The 18,097-nt window shown below is 43.7% G+C and overlaps 1 protein-coding gene across 5 annotated transcripts in view; it reads right to left on the bottom strand.

The window, feature by feature from the left end:
• Positions 1–18,097, bottom strand: part of SYT7 (synaptotagmin 7) — a 218,510-nt gene that overhangs the window by 85,394 nt on the left and 115,019 nt on the right. For 3 of the 5 annotated variants that reach the window (XM_083699293.1, XM_083699294.1, XM_083699295.1), the window contains exons 1-2: positions 17,733–17,784; positions 14,834–14,937 (exon numbers count right to left, since the gene is read on the bottom strand). In XM_083699293.1, the coding sequence (XP_083555419.1) occupies positions 14,834–14,937; positions 17,733–17,769 (141 nt within the window). In that variant the 5' untranslated portion in view covers positions 17,770–17,784. Of the gene's footprint in view, positions 1–14,833; positions 14,938–17,732; positions 17,785–18,097 lie in introns of those variants that run through there. The other 2 variants (XM_083699296.1, XM_083699292.1) reach the window with 1 other exon arrangement.

Below are 18,097 nucleotides of genomic sequence, written 5' to 3'. Positions count from 1 at the left end.
ATTCTGTGCTGGTCAGGCCACATCTGGAGTATTGTGTCCAATTCTGGGCACCATACATTCGTACCTTGGTTACCAAATGCCCCAGAACTCATACGTTTCGGCTCCCGAACAATCAAAAACCAGAAGTGAGTGTTCCAGTTTTCAAACATTCTTTTGGAAGCCGAACATCAGATGGGGCCTCTGTGGCTTCTGATTGGCTGCAGGAGCTTCCTGCAGCTAATCAGAAGCTGCACTTTGGAAGTTGAACATTTCAGAAGTTGAACGGACTTCCGGAACGGATTCCGTTCGACTTCCAAGGTACAGCTGTATTCAGTGAAGCACACTGACAAATTAGAACCTCTCCTGTGGAGTATAACTAAGACAATTAGTATAACTAAATGAGTTTCTATGATGAATGGTTGAGAGAGCTGAGCAAAACAGGGGCTGGGTGACCTTCTGTCAGAAATGTTGTAGTTGTATTCTGCACTGAGCAGAGAGTTGGGCTAGATGCCTTTGAAGGTGCCTCCCTACTCAATAATTCTATGTTTGTAGGCTGAGATAATGTATCATGACTTGAGTGAGAACAGTGGGAGCAAGAGATGTTGTGCAGCACACTTAGACTGAAAACATTTTGTTGCATGGCATTCTATGTCAGAAACACAGTTATGCATAATCAACATTTGCTACAGGGGTCTGGGGTGCAATTGCCTCCTTTCCCTGTATCCCTCCCCTCACCAACGTTGCAAAGCTGCCAGTGTGCGTAGAAAACTTCACACAGAGACTCAGAGATTGTTGTGAAATGGCAGCACAGGGTAAGCATGCATATATTTTCTTTTGTAATTCTTTTCATCCCTCCCACAATGCTGGAGAGCTCCCCACCTTGTCTTCCCTTGAACAGCACACATACAGTGAAAGAAAAGCAAAATAAATCATTAGATAAGCCTTTTGGTGGTGGGTAGGCAAGCAGGAATTTAGGAAAATCAAATGATTCTACACAAAGGGTGTGAGAATGTAAGGGATTGTGCAACTCCTACAGAAACCTCACACGTTCTCACACATCTAGCAAGACTGGCTTTCACAGAAGAAATCTGTTTGCAAACCTGCTCTCCCCAAAGCCACACAAAAAGCCTACAGGATTATCCTTCTCTGGTTGGCTCACACAGATCCAGCTGACCAACTTGAAGAGCCACATGCTGCTCTTGCAGCTCAGCCACACCTTCAGTGTGGTTTGTTTGTTTGTTTGTTTGTTTGTTGGATTTATATGCCACCTTTTCCTCCAAGGAGCTCAAATAGTGTACATGGCTCTCCTCATCCCCATTTTTCCCTCACAACAACCCTGTGAGGTAGGTTAGGCTGAGGTAGGCTTCATGGCTGAGTGGAGATTTGAACTCTGGCCTAGTCCAATGCTCTAACCATTACACCACACTAGCTAGTGCAGTTGATGTGTGTTTAGACTTGGCCTGGAGGTAGCCAGGTTCAGCTCCTCACTAAGCTGTGAAACTCATTAGGTGACCTTGGGCCAGCCACTAGCTCTGAAACTAACCTACCTCTGAGGGTTATTGCAGTGGTGGACCTTGGTATCTCAAATTTCAGGAGTGCCCTGTGCGACACCAAAATCTGGTTCCCCCTGCCTTCTGTTGGATGTCATAGTTGCGGTGCCCCAGAAGCTCTGCACCTGGTGCAACCAAACTGGCCATGCTTCCCAAGATTGTTGTGAGTATAAGAAGTGGGGACAGGGCCCAGATACACTGCTTTGGGCTCCTTAGAGGAAAGACAGGATAAAAATGTAATGGGTTAATTCATAAGCCACCCACACTCTCCGCAAACCAAAATGGAAAACCATGGCAGGACAGAGACAGCAGAAGCACTCTCTTAGCTAGAATGAAGATACCCAAGTCAATTCTGGGGAAGATGGCTGCCTTGTAGCTCCACTACCTGTCAAGAAAGTCATTCAGCCAGCCAGCATCTATTTCCCCCCCAGCCACTTATCCCTATCTACTCCATCTGGCGGAAGCAAAGGAGCGGCTTGTCTTTCCTGTCACCATGAGGGCTTTTTTCCCGTGTGGGGGCCCCCGGTGTGCCAGTCACTGGAATGAATCTGAACTAGGCAAGGCTGTTGTCTGTTTATCTCTGATCAGCGAAATCTTCAATTCATCTTGCTCACTCTGTGGCAGCCAGTTTTATTAATTTGGCTCCCAGATGAGCATCTTTACTTATTAATGGGGTGATATTGCTGCTTAACTCATGAACGTATTCCACACACAACCTCCCATCTTCTGTAAGGCACTGGCAAACTAAGCGGTCTGAATCTGGGAAGCTGGACCTTGTTTCTTCTGAGGGAGGGAGATAGGTGGCAGATATAAGCTGGCTGGCAGTCCCAATATAGACAAGAGGGAGAGTGGGGAACGGTGTCAAGAAAGCAAGTGACTGGCTGTGTGTGGCAAGTTTCCAAGCAGGGCAGATGAAATGTTGCTAATGCTTGCATTAAGATGCAAGATACTGTTTCAAATTAAATACCAGCTACATTTATTTATCCTAATTATTACTGATCCTGGTTCAACATGTTATATTCCTGTGCTCAGGGAGAAGGAAACCACACAGTTTTATTTTTATCAATGCATTTTCAGTGTTGATAACAGTGGGGGGGGGGGATTTGCCATCTTTGGAACACTTGACCCAGTTTTGAATCCCTAGATGAGCCAAGAGAGGTTTCTTTTTGAGAGAAAACAAGCCACAGCACGATGCTGAATGCCAGGCATGTGGGGTGTCTGGAGCAGCTAAAGGATTTTTCATCTGATTATTTTGAAAAATTGAATGTTATACTTAGCTCCACAGAAGTCATGCTAGTTCTGATCCAATGCCAGTACTGTAATGGATGGGGTTTAGCCTTACTGCAGTGGTAGGTAGGATAGCTTTGCTGTGCGTGGGGAGGGGTATTTACTTTTAAGAATCAGGGCATATTTGGTGTTGCAGAGATTGAGTACATTGCCTTAACAGAACTTGGTAAAAGAATGAAACAATAATTTAAAAAGCAGAAGGGTACAGAATTGCTGGGGGGGGGGGATTCTGTAAAGCAGCTGCATAGTGCTTTTCAGTAGCATGATATCTGTTGAGGCATGTTATTACTATAACTGTTTTCTTCAGATGTGTGCCTATATGTGTGGTTGAGACTACAATTCATGCAAAATTGCAGATTTCTATTCACTAAATGCATGTTTGAAACTACCTTAACAGAGGCTGTTGAGAAATAGGATGGATGTGGGTGACATGTAGGATGTGAACTCAGTTCTCCTAGAGAGAGAGAGAAGGTAACCATGTTTGCATATACAATTCATTTAAATATATGCAAATATTTAATTGGATCCATCACACTCTCTCCTCTTCTCCTTTCAAACCTGATCAGGTCTCTTTTTCTTAGGGTTGTGCTCTTTTCTTGCCTTCTTTCTTGGCTGTCACACCACAAAATCTCATATACTCTTTCCCTCATCACCCACAAAAATCCACTACTGCTCTCTTGCAGAAATGAAACTTTGACTACAGCCTGTCCCCTAGTGTTGCCTCAAAGTCACCCACTTTCTTTCTCCAGATTCTTGTCCAAAAAGCTTTCCAAAAGTTCAACAAAATCATTACCCAAACTCTCTGGCAACCTCCCTTCTCTTTCTAAAGCAAGTGGCTCTAGCCAGCATCCATTTTCCTTCTGATGCCACCTTTGTTCCGTTGGTCACATTCCCCGCCCCCCGTTTCAGCCAATATCCTCCCTCCCTCCACTCTCACTTAGTGTTTCCACACATGATTTTAGAACCAATAGCTTGAATTACTAGTTTTAACTCTTTTACTAGTTTTAAACTCTTAACATTGATTCACATCAAGTTTGCTAATACACTACTCCAGAGGTTTTCAACCTTGTTGAGTCCATGGCTCTCTTGGTCAACTACATTCTTTCAGCAGCACCTCTGTGGGGCTCAGGAGCCCAGTTTTGTCACCCCTTGCCTGCAAAGCTGGCAGCCTCTCACCCTTTTTCAAACACCCTCCCTTGTGGAGTGTTTCCTCAGCCTCCTCTCCTTGAGAGTCCTCCAGGCAGCCGCTGCTGCTGCCCCTGGTCTCTGAGCTGCAACACAAACACCCCGCCCCAAAGAGAGATGCCTCCTCACACTGCCCCACAGGGGCCTGGGACTTGTCTGTCCATTCCCAACAATAAGGGCTGGTGAATAGGCTGGCTGGACTCCCTCGCCTGCTTGCTTGCTTATTCTGAGGCCACCTCAGCTCCTGGCAACCTGCACACCCTGACCAGCCCCAGAGGCACCATTCACCTTGGGAGCTTGTAGCCATGACTGATGCAACCAACAGCTGCACAAGCCTTTGGGAGGCAGAGCCACAAGAAGAGAAGGGAGGTAAAGAAAGAGAGACAGAGGCCAGTGTTGCCTGCGGCACCCCTAACCATCATTCAAGGCACCCCAGTGTGCCACGGCAAACTGGCTGAAAACCACTGCACTACCCATTTGAGACAATAAAATTCCTTGAGATTTATCTTTCTTGTTCTCGACTACGGTTGCCATATGTCCGGAATTTCCCAAACATTGCCAGAATACAGCAGTCAGAAACAGTATCCAAGCGGAAATCGCTTAAAAATCCGCATAGCAACCCATGTTGCATGTTTATTCTTTTTGAGATTTTGTATCCAGATTTTCACTTTTTGAAATATGGCAACCTTAGGCTATACCAGTCCCTGGGGTACCAAATTCAGAGGTGCATTCAGGTTCAAGGTCAAAAGATCCTCAAGCGGGTGTCAGGGTAGGATCTGAGAACTGCAGGCCTGTATGAAAACAACACAATCTGTAACAATACTGGTGTTTGAGTGCTGGGAAAAGGAATGTGAGACAGTGTGTTGACTCTTGTTAGGAGTAGCAGCTGGGGCAGGAGAATGAAAATACTGGTTTGGTGAAATAGTAAGGTCTGGCTTAAAGGGCAAAGCCAAGTTTAGGGACACTCACCATTCATCGCTCAGGGGCGAAACTAGGCTGGGTTTCACATGGGTTAAAGATCCAGTTTGGCATCTCCTCCACATGCATTTGCGAACACACACACAGAGGCTGGGAGCATCAATGACACCCCTCTGGAGGCTTCACCTGGGGCAAAAAACCTGGCTAGCCCCCCTCCCCCAGCTACAGCTCTGCATCACTAATATACAGCATGTCTCACTGTTTTAAAACAAAATACACTGTTTGTGAATGCTGTGGTGACACTGTGACCTCAGGAAACCACAGGAGTCATGGTGGCAGGGGTTATATGCTGCAAATTCATGGCCCTTTTTGGAGCACGGCTGGCTCATAATGTCTTTTAAGAAGCCAGAAACAGGGACATTGGGCTACATGCATGCAATCAGAGGGTTCCAAGCATGAATGATGGTAGTTGCAGGGCAGGGAGCATGGCTGGTTGGGTGGGTGGGTTAGAGTTACCTAAGTCATAAAAAAGTACTTCAAATGCATAAAAATATTGAAAGAAGTAAGCAATACAACAATAGGTTGAAGATACTTAAGATCAAAAGAGACTTCTATTTTTATAGTAAAAAGGGGGGGAAATGTTGGCAAAATATAACAACGACAGTAACAAAATATACGTAATAATAATAATAATAATAATAATAATAATAATAATAATAATACCCAAACCATTGTGCCCCCTCCTCCCCTAGGATCTTCACTTGTACACAGATTATTTTGAAAACTTATTTTCATGCTGCACCAACATTTCCAGCAAAACATTCAATTATCACAACCCTAACAAGCTAAATAATAAAAGCTGAACCAACCATGAAGATGCGTCACTCAGCAGGAGTCTCTCACTGGCTGAAACATCTTCATTCACTGACAGGATTCACGATCGGCAAACTCTTTCTCCAACAGAAAGCAAGCATCACCAGCTGTTGCAAACCCTGGATGCTTGCAGAGAACCCTTATTTTACCTCTCTGGACAACTCTTATACTTTCTCTCTTCCCCCCTACACATGCAAAACCCAAACAATGGCCAAAATTGGGGCACACAACAGTACAAGGACCCCAAGCACACTAGCAAATCTACAACAGAATGACAGAAAAAGAAAATAATTAAGCTGTTGCAATGGCCCAGTCAAAGTCCAGACCTCAACGCAATTGAAATGCTGTGTGGTACCTTAAAGAGAGCTGTGCATAAACAAATACCAACAAACCTCGATGAACTGAAGTAACATTGTAAAGAAGAGTGGACCAAAATTCCTCCACAGCGATGTGAGAGACTGATAAAGTCCTACAGAAACTGAGTACAGTGGTACCTCGGGTTACAGACGCTTCAGGTTACAGACTCTGGTAACCCAGAAATAGTACCTTGGGTACTATTTGCTTTGCTTCAGGATGAGAACATAAATCATGCTCCGGTGGCGTGGCGGCAGCGGGAGGCCCCATTAGCTAAAGTGGTGCTTCAGGTTAAGAACAGTTTCAGGTTAAGAACGGCCCTCCGGAACGAATTAAGTACTTAACCTGAGGTACCACTGTACTTCAAGTTATTGCTGCTTAAGGTGGTTCAACAAGCTACTGAATCATAAAGTGTACTTAGTTTTTCACACATGGCTTTTCCATTTTGGCTTTATTTCTGTTAAGCAAATCATGACACGATGCAATATGTTATGTCTTATTGTTCATCTGAGGTTGTATTTTCCTGATTTTAAGACCTGCTAATGAACAGATGATTGTTATTATGTCTTCATATGTAAAACCACAGAATTCAAAGGAGGTGCATTTTCTTTTCCCCATGTCTGTATGCCTTGAACAACAATCCTTCCTGATTCCTCGCCACATGCCAAGTCCAAGGAATTGGAGGCTACCCACAAACATAATTGGGAAATCAGCAACAGAGGTATGAAAAAACCCTCCCACTCAATTCATGCATTTTTCTCTAAGACTAAGCACTGCCTCCAGCTGTGAGCTAATAAGCAAACTAGATGTTTGGTAGCGGGTTCCAGGTCTGGGAACCTTAGCTGTTGCTGAGCACCTGACAAGCAGTGGGGCAGAACTTGATTTGGAGCTGGGAAATGTCCAATAAATGATGATGGCAACTTCCTTAACCCTTTCCATGCTTGCTACATCTCTCCTGAACCCCTTTCCCTCAGTCAGGGGGAGATGTGTGCTTGTTGCAGTTGAGGGAAGAAGTGGTGTGTGATGAAAAGGTTAAGAGAGAGCCAGTGTGGTGTAGTGGTTAAGAGCAGTGGACTCGTAATCTGGTGAACCGGGTTCGATTCCCTGCTCCTCCACATGCAGCTGCTGGGTGACCTTGGGCTAGTCCCACTTCTCTGAAGTCTCTCAGCCCCAGTCACCTCACAGAGTGTTTGTTGTGGGGGAGGAAGGGAAAGGAGAATGTTAGCCGCTTTGAGACTCCTTAGGGTAGTGATAAAGTGGGTATCAAATCCAAACTCTTCTTCTTCTTCTTCTAAGCATCCCCTTCCCTGCCCACCACTTCTCCCTCCCCAAATTGTGCCCAGTCCCAAGTTTTCAGCTGCCGGGCAGTGTGGCCAGGTTCCCAGACAGAGTCTGTTGTCAAATGTACAGTTCAACCCTGATGTATGAATTGGCCAGGCACAGGGATGAGTCATCCAGGCAGGATGGGAGATCCTTTGAGGATCTTTCATCCCCTCTCTCCTTTAGTTATAGGTTCTCTTTCCACATTATGCGGACATCTCTGACAAAAACATGAATATGCAGGGCTTTCAAATGTGATAGTATAGTTTTCCTTGAAGCCAAACATATGACTTAAGCCTTTCCATTTTACAGTTAAATGAGCTCAGTGAGTACAGCACATGTTCTGCATACAAAATATCTCTATTTCAATCCCTGGTGTCCCTGGTTTTTGCCTGGGGCCCTAGAGAGGTTGCTGCCAGTTGGTGTAGAGAATACTGAGCTAGACAAGGCACTTTCCTGCATCCCTGCAATAAATACATAGAATGAAATATGGGGACAAACACAGCCTCATCTTAAATATGCTTGAATGGAAGAAAATCCAACTGAGTTAAATGGGATGTCTTTCCTAGCAAGTTTGCTTAGGACTGCAGCTTTACAGAGAAATGTCGTCGCACCACTCCTTGGTGTGTGGAGTGCCGCAGGGCGCAATTCTCTCCCCGATGCTTTTTAACATCTTTATGCGCCCCCTTGCCCAGATTATCCGGAGCTTTGGGCTGGGCTGTCACCAATATGCTGATGACACTCAGCTCTATCTGCTGATGGATGGCCACACTGACTCGGCCCCGAACACACTGACCAGATGCTTGGAAGCTGTGGCTGGATGGTTTCGTGGGAGCCGATTGAAACTAAATCATTCGAAGACAGAGGTCCTATGGCTAGGTCGGGATGGCATGGGGATGAGGGACCAACTCCCTTCTCTTGCGGGGGCCCAATTAGTGCCATTGCCTTCCGTTAAGAGTTTGGGTGTAATCCTTGATGCCTCCCTTTCCATGGAGACGCAAGTTACAGCAACAGCCAAGGCGACATTTTTCCACCTTCGCCGCATCAAGCAATTGGTCCCTTACCTTTCCCGCCCCGACCTGGCCACAGTGATCCATGCGACGGTCATCTCCAGGCTTGACTACTGTAATTCGCTCTATGCGGGGCTGCCCTTGAAGCTGTCCCAGAAACTCCAGCGGGTACAGAATGCTGCAGCGAGGCTCCTCACGGGGTCTCTGCCATGGGAGCATATTCACCCAGTGCTTTTCAAGCTGCACTGGCTCCCGGTGGAGTACAGGGTCAGATTTAAGGTGCTGCTTTTGACCTTTAAAGCCCTTCACGGCCTAGGACCCTCGTACCTACGGGACCGCCTCTCCTGGTATGCCCCACGGAGAGCCTCAAGGTCCATAAATAACAACACCCTAGTGGTCCGAGGCCCTAAAGAAGTTAGATTGGCTTCAACCAGAGCCAGGGCCTTTTCAACTCTGGCTCCGGCCTGGTGGAACGCTCTGCCTCATGAGACCAGGGCCCTGCAGGATCTGATTTCTTTCCGCAGGGCCTGTAAGACAGAGTTGTTCCGCCTGGCCTTTGGCTTGGAGCCAATTTGATTCCCTCCCTCTCTCTCTCTTTTTTCCCCCTTTCTTTTCCTTCTCCTCCTGCGATGAGGCTACATTTTAATATTTTAATGTTCCATTATTTTAATGTATTTTATTTTTGTTTTTAAGTTGTAACCATTCATCTTGTTTTTATTATTGCTTGTAAGCCGCTCTGAGCCCGGCCTTGGCTGGGGAGGGCGGGGTATAAATAAAAAAAATATTATTATTATTATTATTATTATTATTACAGTGCAATTCTATATGTGTTTGTTCGAATGCAAGTTCAACTTGCTTTCTGTTTCTTATTGTATGCAGCATTATATTGTATTGCATATTGACTTTCTTATTGCATTTTGTACTTTGCATTTTTATTGTCCTGCAAATTGCTTTAGGACTTCTTTTGGGTCTGTTAAGTGATATATAAATATAATGAATAGCTAGCTAAATTAATCAGCTTTGAATCTTGGCTCCACTTGCTGAAGTATCAAAAGAGACACTACAGCTGTTGATATTTTTTTTTGCTTTTACACAGATAATCTTGTCTATATAGAATCTGGGACAATCCTACTACCCACCTTGTTCCTTCTCTCTCACGTTACTTGTTAACACATTCAGTCCAACTGGTCTCCCTAACAAGCAGAAAACACCTCATGTTTCACAGCAGTGTTAAAGTGGCTATTCATGCTAGGATTAGTTAATTGCTGCAATTTCTGGCATTGCATTGGTCTGTAGAATTATTTCCCCCTCAGGTAAAAATTGTGGCACACAGTTGCACTGATGCACGAAAGGTGTTCTGCAAAGGGTATTAATATTACTATTACTGTTTAACATTTAAATAGTGTCAGCGGTGCCTACATAATGAGCTCATTGTGAGTTTTTGATTCCGTATGCCTGCCTCACTTCATGGGTTGTTTTTTGTGTGTGACAGTAACTGATACATCCCTAACAAGTACCACCACCCCCCCAGTTAGGAAAACAATGGCTGCTACTAAATAAGAGATTTTTTGCTAACAGATACCTAGCTATGTGTTTTTTAGGAACATTAGACTTTCCCTTTTATCATTTGTCCACATAATCCAGTATTTTCTGCTTTTCAGAAGTGACCCAAATTGAATATTGACCCACCTCTCCTGTTTCTATGCACCTGGATGCATGCTGGTTTAAACCAGCCTCTGCCAAACTGGTGCCCTCCACATATATATTTTTTACTAAAACCCCCAGCAGCTCAAGCCAGCAACACCACTGGCTAGGGCAGTGTTTCCCAACCTTGGGCCTCCAGATGTTTTTGGCCTACAACTCCCATCATCCCTAGCTAGCAAGACCAGTGGTCAGGGATGATGGGAATTGTAGTTCAAAAACAGCTGGAGGCCCAAGGTTGGGAAACACTGGGCTGGGGATTATGGGAGCTGTGGTCCAAAACATCTGGACGGCCCCAGGTTGGAGAAAGCTGATTCAAAAATGCCTCACCATCAAGTTTGGCCCAGAGTCTCCACATTAATGAAGTAATTGCTTCCATGTGGAAGACCTACAGTTCCTCCGAGAAGAAAACAAGAAAGTGTTTCTCTGCTGATGGTAAAACAATAGGTACACACTTCAAGTCCTCATGTACCTATCATTAGGTGACACAAATAGCAACAAAAATATCGTGCCAAAATAATAAATGACTTATTAACAAGTGTATTTTCTGCCCTGAATATGAAATCAGTGCTGAGGACACACTTCCATTTAAAGGCAGAATAGAAAGGAACCCACCCCGGATTTCGGAAGCCAGGTCCCATTTGCACTCTTTATGTGCTGAGATCTTGGTCAGTGAATGCTGGGGAAGTCATGTGTATTTCCTGAGGCCTTATTCTATTGAATAATGGTCAAAGGCCATTGGCTTTAAAACAGACAAGCAGGGGGGAGACAAACTGAAGCGGAACGTTAAAGTGACGGCTGGAAGTTGTGATCAAAACCTTAGGTCACGGACACCTGAGAGACAATTACCTTATCACAACACAGACACAAGTATTTCTCCAGATGAGCTGCCATGACCTATTGCATGAGCTGAGAAGAAGGAGAAGATGAAGGGAGAAGGAAAAGAGGAGCTGGTTAAAGAATACAGTGTTACCTTGGGTTAAGAACTTAATTTGTTCTGGAGGTCCGTTCTTAACCTGAAACTGTTCTTAACCTGAGGTACCACTTCAGCTAATGGGGCCTCCTGATGCCGCCGTGCGATTTCTGTTCTCAGCCTGAAGCAAAGCTCTTAATCTGAGGTACTATTTCTGGGTTAGTGGAGTCCGTAACCTGAAGCGTCTGTAACCTGAGGTACATGGGGCTTTTCAGTGACGTAGATGCCATGCACCAGATTAGCCTGCCTGTTGCTCAGTGAGCTACCAAATGGAGCAACTGTATGCATATATTACTTCACTCCATTCAACCCATACTTTATTTTGACAACAGGCATGGAAATTAGTCAAAGATTTTGCAGTCACAAAAAGATCCAGGCCCTAGTTAATGCTGCCAGTCTCTAGCTTCCATCTGTCATATTTTGCTTATCTAACCTGTCTGTGTAGCAGTAAATTTAAATCCCACAAACATCCAGGTCTTGCAAAGAGTTGTTTGCAAACATGGGTTTCTGAAAAGGTACAAACTTCTCACCTTTTATTGATGATCTTGATCTTTGCTGCTTTTCTTCCTTCACTAGCATTGAAGTGGGGCTTTTATGTTGGGACTTGAGAGAGACCAAGCTGCTACAGATGGATTAGTTAGAAGATGAGTGAATGCCTGCCACAACCAGGGAGCCAGTGTGGTGTAGCAGATAAAGGGCTGGATTTAGACTGGAGAGATAGGGGCTTACATTCTCACAGATCTCAAAGCTCACTTGGTGGCTCAGCTTACTTCACAAAGTTGCTATGTGATGCCCTTAGCATCCTGGGAAAAGGCTTGATATAAATATGATGGTAGAAAGGGCAGATGTGGAACTATCTGGACTTTAGAAGCTGAGTTTGTCTGCCTTGCCCCTCCCACCTCACAGCTTTCTGATTCATTGAGAGCTGCTTGGGCCAGAACTGAAACAAAGGAATCACAGGGTCTTGTACAGCTGAGTCCATGACAAAAGCACAGGGAAGTAGATGCTCTGGCACCAAGACCTGTCAATTCAAAATCATCTTGGTCCTGAGTCTATATGGGGTTGAATGCACTATGTTCTCAGATTCAGAGCAGTTTGGGTGGCATGACTGCCTGCTATGGGTGGACAGGCCTTGAAATGGTTGTTTGTGCTTGTTTATTTGTTGCAAGTGATGGGAGTGATTTTCTTTTGTTGCACACTGATGTTGTGTTGTCATTATCTTGTAATACTACATATAAATTAGATCCTTCCATTTTGTTGGTTAGAATTATAGTTTGAATTGCTGTAAGTTAACCATGTGAATTTCATTGTCTATTTTGTGATTCCTATGGCTTGTAATTTGCCTTGAGTACAGTAATGTAGAAAGGCGGTACACGAATATTTAAAAAATCATAGCATTTGTACACAAGTACCTTAAAAATAAAATAAAAAGCCAGCATGCATCACATTCTAAACTTATTGGCTGAGAGTGATAAGCTTACTGTGTTGGGATACTGCTGCCCGCCCCCTGCTTTTTAATTAAAAATAAATTAGATTAGACATGCCTTCCAGTTTTCTTGGCTGTTTTAACAATGCCTCAGGTCTTACAAAAATGTTACATTTATGAAAAATTTAAAAACTGTTAATAAAATGAACTACATAAAATAAAAAGAAAGTTTGTGAAAAGGTTTGTTATTCAACAGATAACTACTCCCACGCTGGGAGGGCAGCCTCTAGTCTAAAGGCATTCAAAAAAGGTCACAAAATTGCATGAGGTTAGAGGGAGAGGAACTGAACCATTCACGTTGCAAGATGGAATTTTCCACTATCTTTTTAAAGGTTGGGTGAAAAGAACTGTTATTTCTCAATGTACAGAATAGTCTGAAAAATTAAATTTAAAAAATGTAGCAGAATAATTTTGACAGAAGACAACTGGACTCCCTGCACAATTGAGGGTAACCTAATCATATATCTACAGGGATTGCCTGAAAAGGAGCTGCCAGCCACAGGGGCAGTGTGCCCTATAAGGCATGGAAGGGAGTAGTCCAGTTTCCTTGAATAGAACTATTCATGTGTATACAGCACTTACAGTTTCAAACCAGAGTGCACTTTTTGCTCCAGCTCCATATTGCTGCACTAGCTCTGCTTCCAACGATCATGCATTAATAGCAGCTGTCTGCAAGAGAAGTCCTGTGAGAGCAGCAGGAAGCCCGCACAAACGAGGGCCCTGAACAGATGAAGCCCTAATGTACAACTTCTCATCTGTAAGGATTCTCTTGCAGAAACTGCACTCAATGCACAGTAGCTGGAGAACAGCCCCACTCCAGATGGATTATATGAGTGCCTTACATGTAAGCAATGCATTAACAGAGCTCATGCGTGCCACAAATCTGAACTGAACTTTAAGCTTCTTCTTTTCTACATTTTTATTTTGAACATTTATATTCTGCCTTTCTTTCTACATGAAGCTCAAGGTGACATACGTAGTGTTCTCAGGCAACCTCCCATCCTGATATTAACCTGCTTAGCTTCAGTAAAGTGGCTGCACCATGTGGCCTTGACCCAACTGCAGCCCTGCTCTATGAGGTCTTGATGAACAAGAAGCCTCTTTTACTTTTCCACACTGAACTGCCTAAAGTTCGCAACAGCCCAGGACTTTTACGCAGAACAGCTAGTCCCATGATCATAGATGCTACCACTTTCTGAACTGCAGAGAAATGTAATATACTCATAGACAGTCCAGCATAAGTATCAGAATGAATAGGAAATGTACATCATAGCTGATTTCATTTGTGGGATTACCAAAGTAGAAAAGAGGCATTTGTTTCTATGAACCAGTATGAGTGGAGGAGTGATAGAGCATATGATACATTTCAGTAAGATATTGGATGTGGGCTTAAAAAAAGAAGAAGAAAAAGTTCACCATGAAATGCATTCTGTCAGCCATGCAAAAAACATACTTGAGTCAGTCCCCTCTGCAGGGTGTATTTCTGTGTGTATGTTTGCATGTGCATGGAGAATGTTTGAAAGTGGTCTGATATTCCTGAAAAAGTGCCAACAGAGTCTGGGTAATCAAATCAAGGCACAAACCGATGGTTACATGGTCCATGAAAGAATCTCCCTGTCCCGATAAAACCAGGCATAATTCAAAAATATTTTTGCCTACTATAATCAGCACCAGGATTCCAGTCTTTTCTCCAATTCAAGATACTGTCGTTTGTTCTCCAGGTGGCATGAATAGTGCATCTGACCACCTCATCTCCTTTCCATTCCATATTTGAGGTTCAGCAATGATCTACTTTTTTCTGCCATCCACCTGTTCCCCCCCCCTCCCCATTTCATACTTGCCCCTTTCCAGTCCTTCATTTACTTGGTTTGGTTTCTCCTACATATAGCTTCTGATCTGTTAATTACTGTTGTTGGAACAGAGCTACAGTCCCACGTTAATTGCTGGTGTTATGCCCCAAGCATTTAGCAGGGACTGGGGGCACCGTATAAACACCATTATTATTATCAACCAGCATTGTAATTAAACTCCTGCTTGACTCCTGCTTCTTTGCATCCTGTGCCACAGTCTATTCCAGCCAGAGGGACCCTGAAGCTTTCAAACAGCTGGCTTGCCCAGAGGAAAAAAAAGTATTCGTTTCGTTTCCCTGTTTCGTTTCCCTTTTCAGCATAGCCAATTGCACACGGTTATGACTTACCAGTTTGCGCTGACACCACTGGCAGATCCCACACAGGACAATGGTAACACTAAGGCTGATGGTGATGATGGCTGAGACCAGAAGGACATCACGAGAGGGTGCCCCTGAGAAGAGAAACCCACAGGTTAGCTGTACAAGTGCCTCCAATAAAAGGAAACAGGGAAAAGCTGACAGGATTTATTAACATTTTTGTGGGGCTATCAACAGGCTTGCTGAGACTCAGGGGCCTTGTTAGGGGGTGACCCAAGGAGACTGAGCTCTGGTGGTTTTTTTGCAGTTTCTGCTCTTCTTCCCCCTTTAAAACCTCTTTTTGTTTTGCTTGCATGGTAGCTGGTATGATGCAAAGCACAGAGCTGGGATGACCTCAGTCATTTACCAGTTTAATTTGCTCAGAGGCCTACACTGTATTCGTACACATACATGAGCATATACAAATTTGGGTCACGGGCCTGTTCCCTGAGTTTTAAGTACACAGCAGAGTTGAGGCTCTTGGTTTCCTTGGTACTGCACTTTCCCCTAGCTTACCTTGCAGTCTTTTCCCCCCTGGCCTGGGAGGGTGGGGCCCTGATTGACTCCAGCTGCAAAAGGCTGAGGCTGCAAAAGAGGCCAGAGACCCTCTTGGCTGCCTCTTAGTGCAGGCCCAGGTCATCAAACCAGAGCATCCACAGTTGCCAGCTGCCACCATTGGCAGGATTGGCAGCAACAGAAGCAGATATGTTTGATGCTTATGATAATATTTTATTCTCTTGTTAATAATGCTGTTTTAAATTTGCATTTTATCTTTGACTTCCTTAAATAATGTTTTCTTCTGGAATGTCTAAGATAACATTTTTTTGTTAATTTTGCTGCATTAAATGTGCATTTTTTAGTTGACCTCCTTTGTAGTGTTTTATTTTGAAATCTTTAAGATAATATTTTAGTTTCCTGTTGACCAGCAATGCTTTATTCTGGATTGTTTTATTTGATGTTTAAATGTGAGATTGTTTTCCTTAAAAATATAAAGTGGTATAGAAATGAAATGAACAACCACAATTCCTGCCTATTCTTCTACCCTTATACCTTGGTTTCTCCCCTAATAAACCTAAACCATCCATGTCTTGGTTTGCCCCATAGTGAAAGGTAAAAGAAAGAGAGGGCCCAGTTCACCAAATCCTCCAACTCTAGAGAAAGTGTTGGGAAGAAAAGAAACAAGGACTATCAATTCTTGACAGTTTCAATGGCAGGCTAGACCACAGGCAGACAGATCATAGCAATACTTCCAGTTCTGCTGTCTCAGCTGGTAATAAAGGGATTCAGCAGCTGTCCCTAACTTTTACAGGGCAAGTCTTATTGCACAGCATCACAGAACCATAGAACATAATTAGTGTGCTTTATGATTTCATAACGCTCCAGCTGCATGACTCTCCATAGAACAATTATCACAGCACCAGAACGTTGCCTATTTTTTGAAATTATTCCAGCAATTGTTGAGAGCTATTCTCATCACAGCCAGACAAAATGAAGCAAACAAAAACAGACTGTAGTGAATTTAAATCTGTGGTTTATGATATGATAGGCGTCTAAAATCAGTGGTCATTTGGTCCGGAACATCTAATGCTTTTAATAATATAGGTCCTTTAGAGCTGAAGGGAACTGATTCTAATTCAGAAAAGGAGGACAACATCAACAACAGCAGAAACAAGTGTGAAGAGGACCTCAACAAGTGCTAGGAAACAGTGTGTCATAAGGAGATTCTATAACACAAAATGTCTCAGCTTAAAACCCTTCTTCTGAGGCAATGTCAGCTTTTTCCTATCACCTAGAGCAGTGGTTCTCAAAGGGTGTGTCAGAAGAAGATGGCAGATTCAAGGACAATCAAAGAAAGAGTTAAAATTTCACTGTAGTACAGGAGGCGACCATTTTTAGATGTGTCCAATTGATGCATGATCACTGATATGCGGGTCCTTTTGTACCTGAAAGAGGGCAGAATGGGGGCAGGGCAGGGTGGGGCAGAATGCCATGGGTTGGGGTGACACTAGAAGTGGCCACTGCCTGTATAGTATAGTATCTTCCTATCTCTCTAAGCAGGATTTGCTTACCACATTTTCAAGTGAGTGAATAAATGCACATTAACACCTAAAGAGGAGGTTGACCCACAAGACCATCAAGTTCAGAGTCTTAAATTACCTGACTGTACCACTGGTGATGCTTTTGTGCTTTGATAGGGTTAGAAATCAATAAAAAAAGGTGAACTGGTGAGATTGCCAGGTGACACACCACTTATTTAGTCAGCATTGTACTTTGTACAGTCCACTTGAAGTGCTTTAGGACATTCAGGGCTTAAAGCAGCACAACTGACTATGGAAATCATCTGATAGAAATTCAAAGTAATGGACACTGAAAGGAATGTTTTAAACCACTCAGACACAACTCTGTGTTCTAAATTAACAGTAACCTCTCTTGGAAAAAGGTGAAGCATTATCATGAAAAACCTAATGGTTTGGCTTTTTTTTTCTTAAGGCGCAGCTGGAGGTGAAAAGAAAAAGCAGAAGAGTAAACCAAGAGTAATAAAAATTGTTATAAATGTAATAACGTGGTTATATACATCAATGATACGGCTCACCTAGAGTTCTGTGTTCAGTTCTGATAATTCACTTAGTTATCTTGCACTGAGCAACAAATAGCTAGATATCCTGGGCTGATAGTAAGAGTATCAAGGACTGGGGTTGAATGCTGTATCAAAGCCTGCCATGGAACTGAAAACACATACCTATTTCCACTATGAATACACTAAAGGGAAGCCACATACATTTTGGATCCACAGTACACTTTTAAACAGCACTGTCCCAAAGGCCATACTGTACGGGTTCTGCCAGAGGAGGTGGTATCCCACACAAAACCTCAGACAGTTTCAACTCACCTAATAGTATTGAAACAATCAGAGCTGGCCCAGCCATTAGGCCGGATGAAGCCATTGCCTCAGGAGGCAGAAGCCTCTGCTTCTGGTATCAGCGCCAATTTCCAGTGAGATCTTGTGGAGCATGCAAGATCTGGCCAGAAACAGGCACTGATGTTGGCGGTACAGGCAGTGGCAGAGGGGGAAGGGTGCTACTTCCTGTTTCACCTCAAGCGGCAAGATAGGACATACTACCCCTAGACACAATATTTCCATTATGCTTCCCCCTTGCTAACCAGAAACAGACACACATTATAAAATGGATAAGAGTAAGTTATGGGGAACAGGTTCCTTCAGTTCCACTTCTTATAAATACAAGTTTAGATAAT

The sequence above is a fragment of the Podarcis gaigeae genome (assembly GCF_964106915.1).
Source record: "Podarcis gaigeae genome assembly, chromosome: 1".
Classification (NCBI taxonomy): domain Eukaryota; kingdom Metazoa; phylum Chordata; class Lepidosauria; order Squamata; family Lacertidae; genus Podarcis; species Podarcis gaigeae.
The sequence above is the reverse complement of the archived record's forward strand: the minus strand, read 5'-3'. Positions and strand labels throughout refer to the sequence as shown.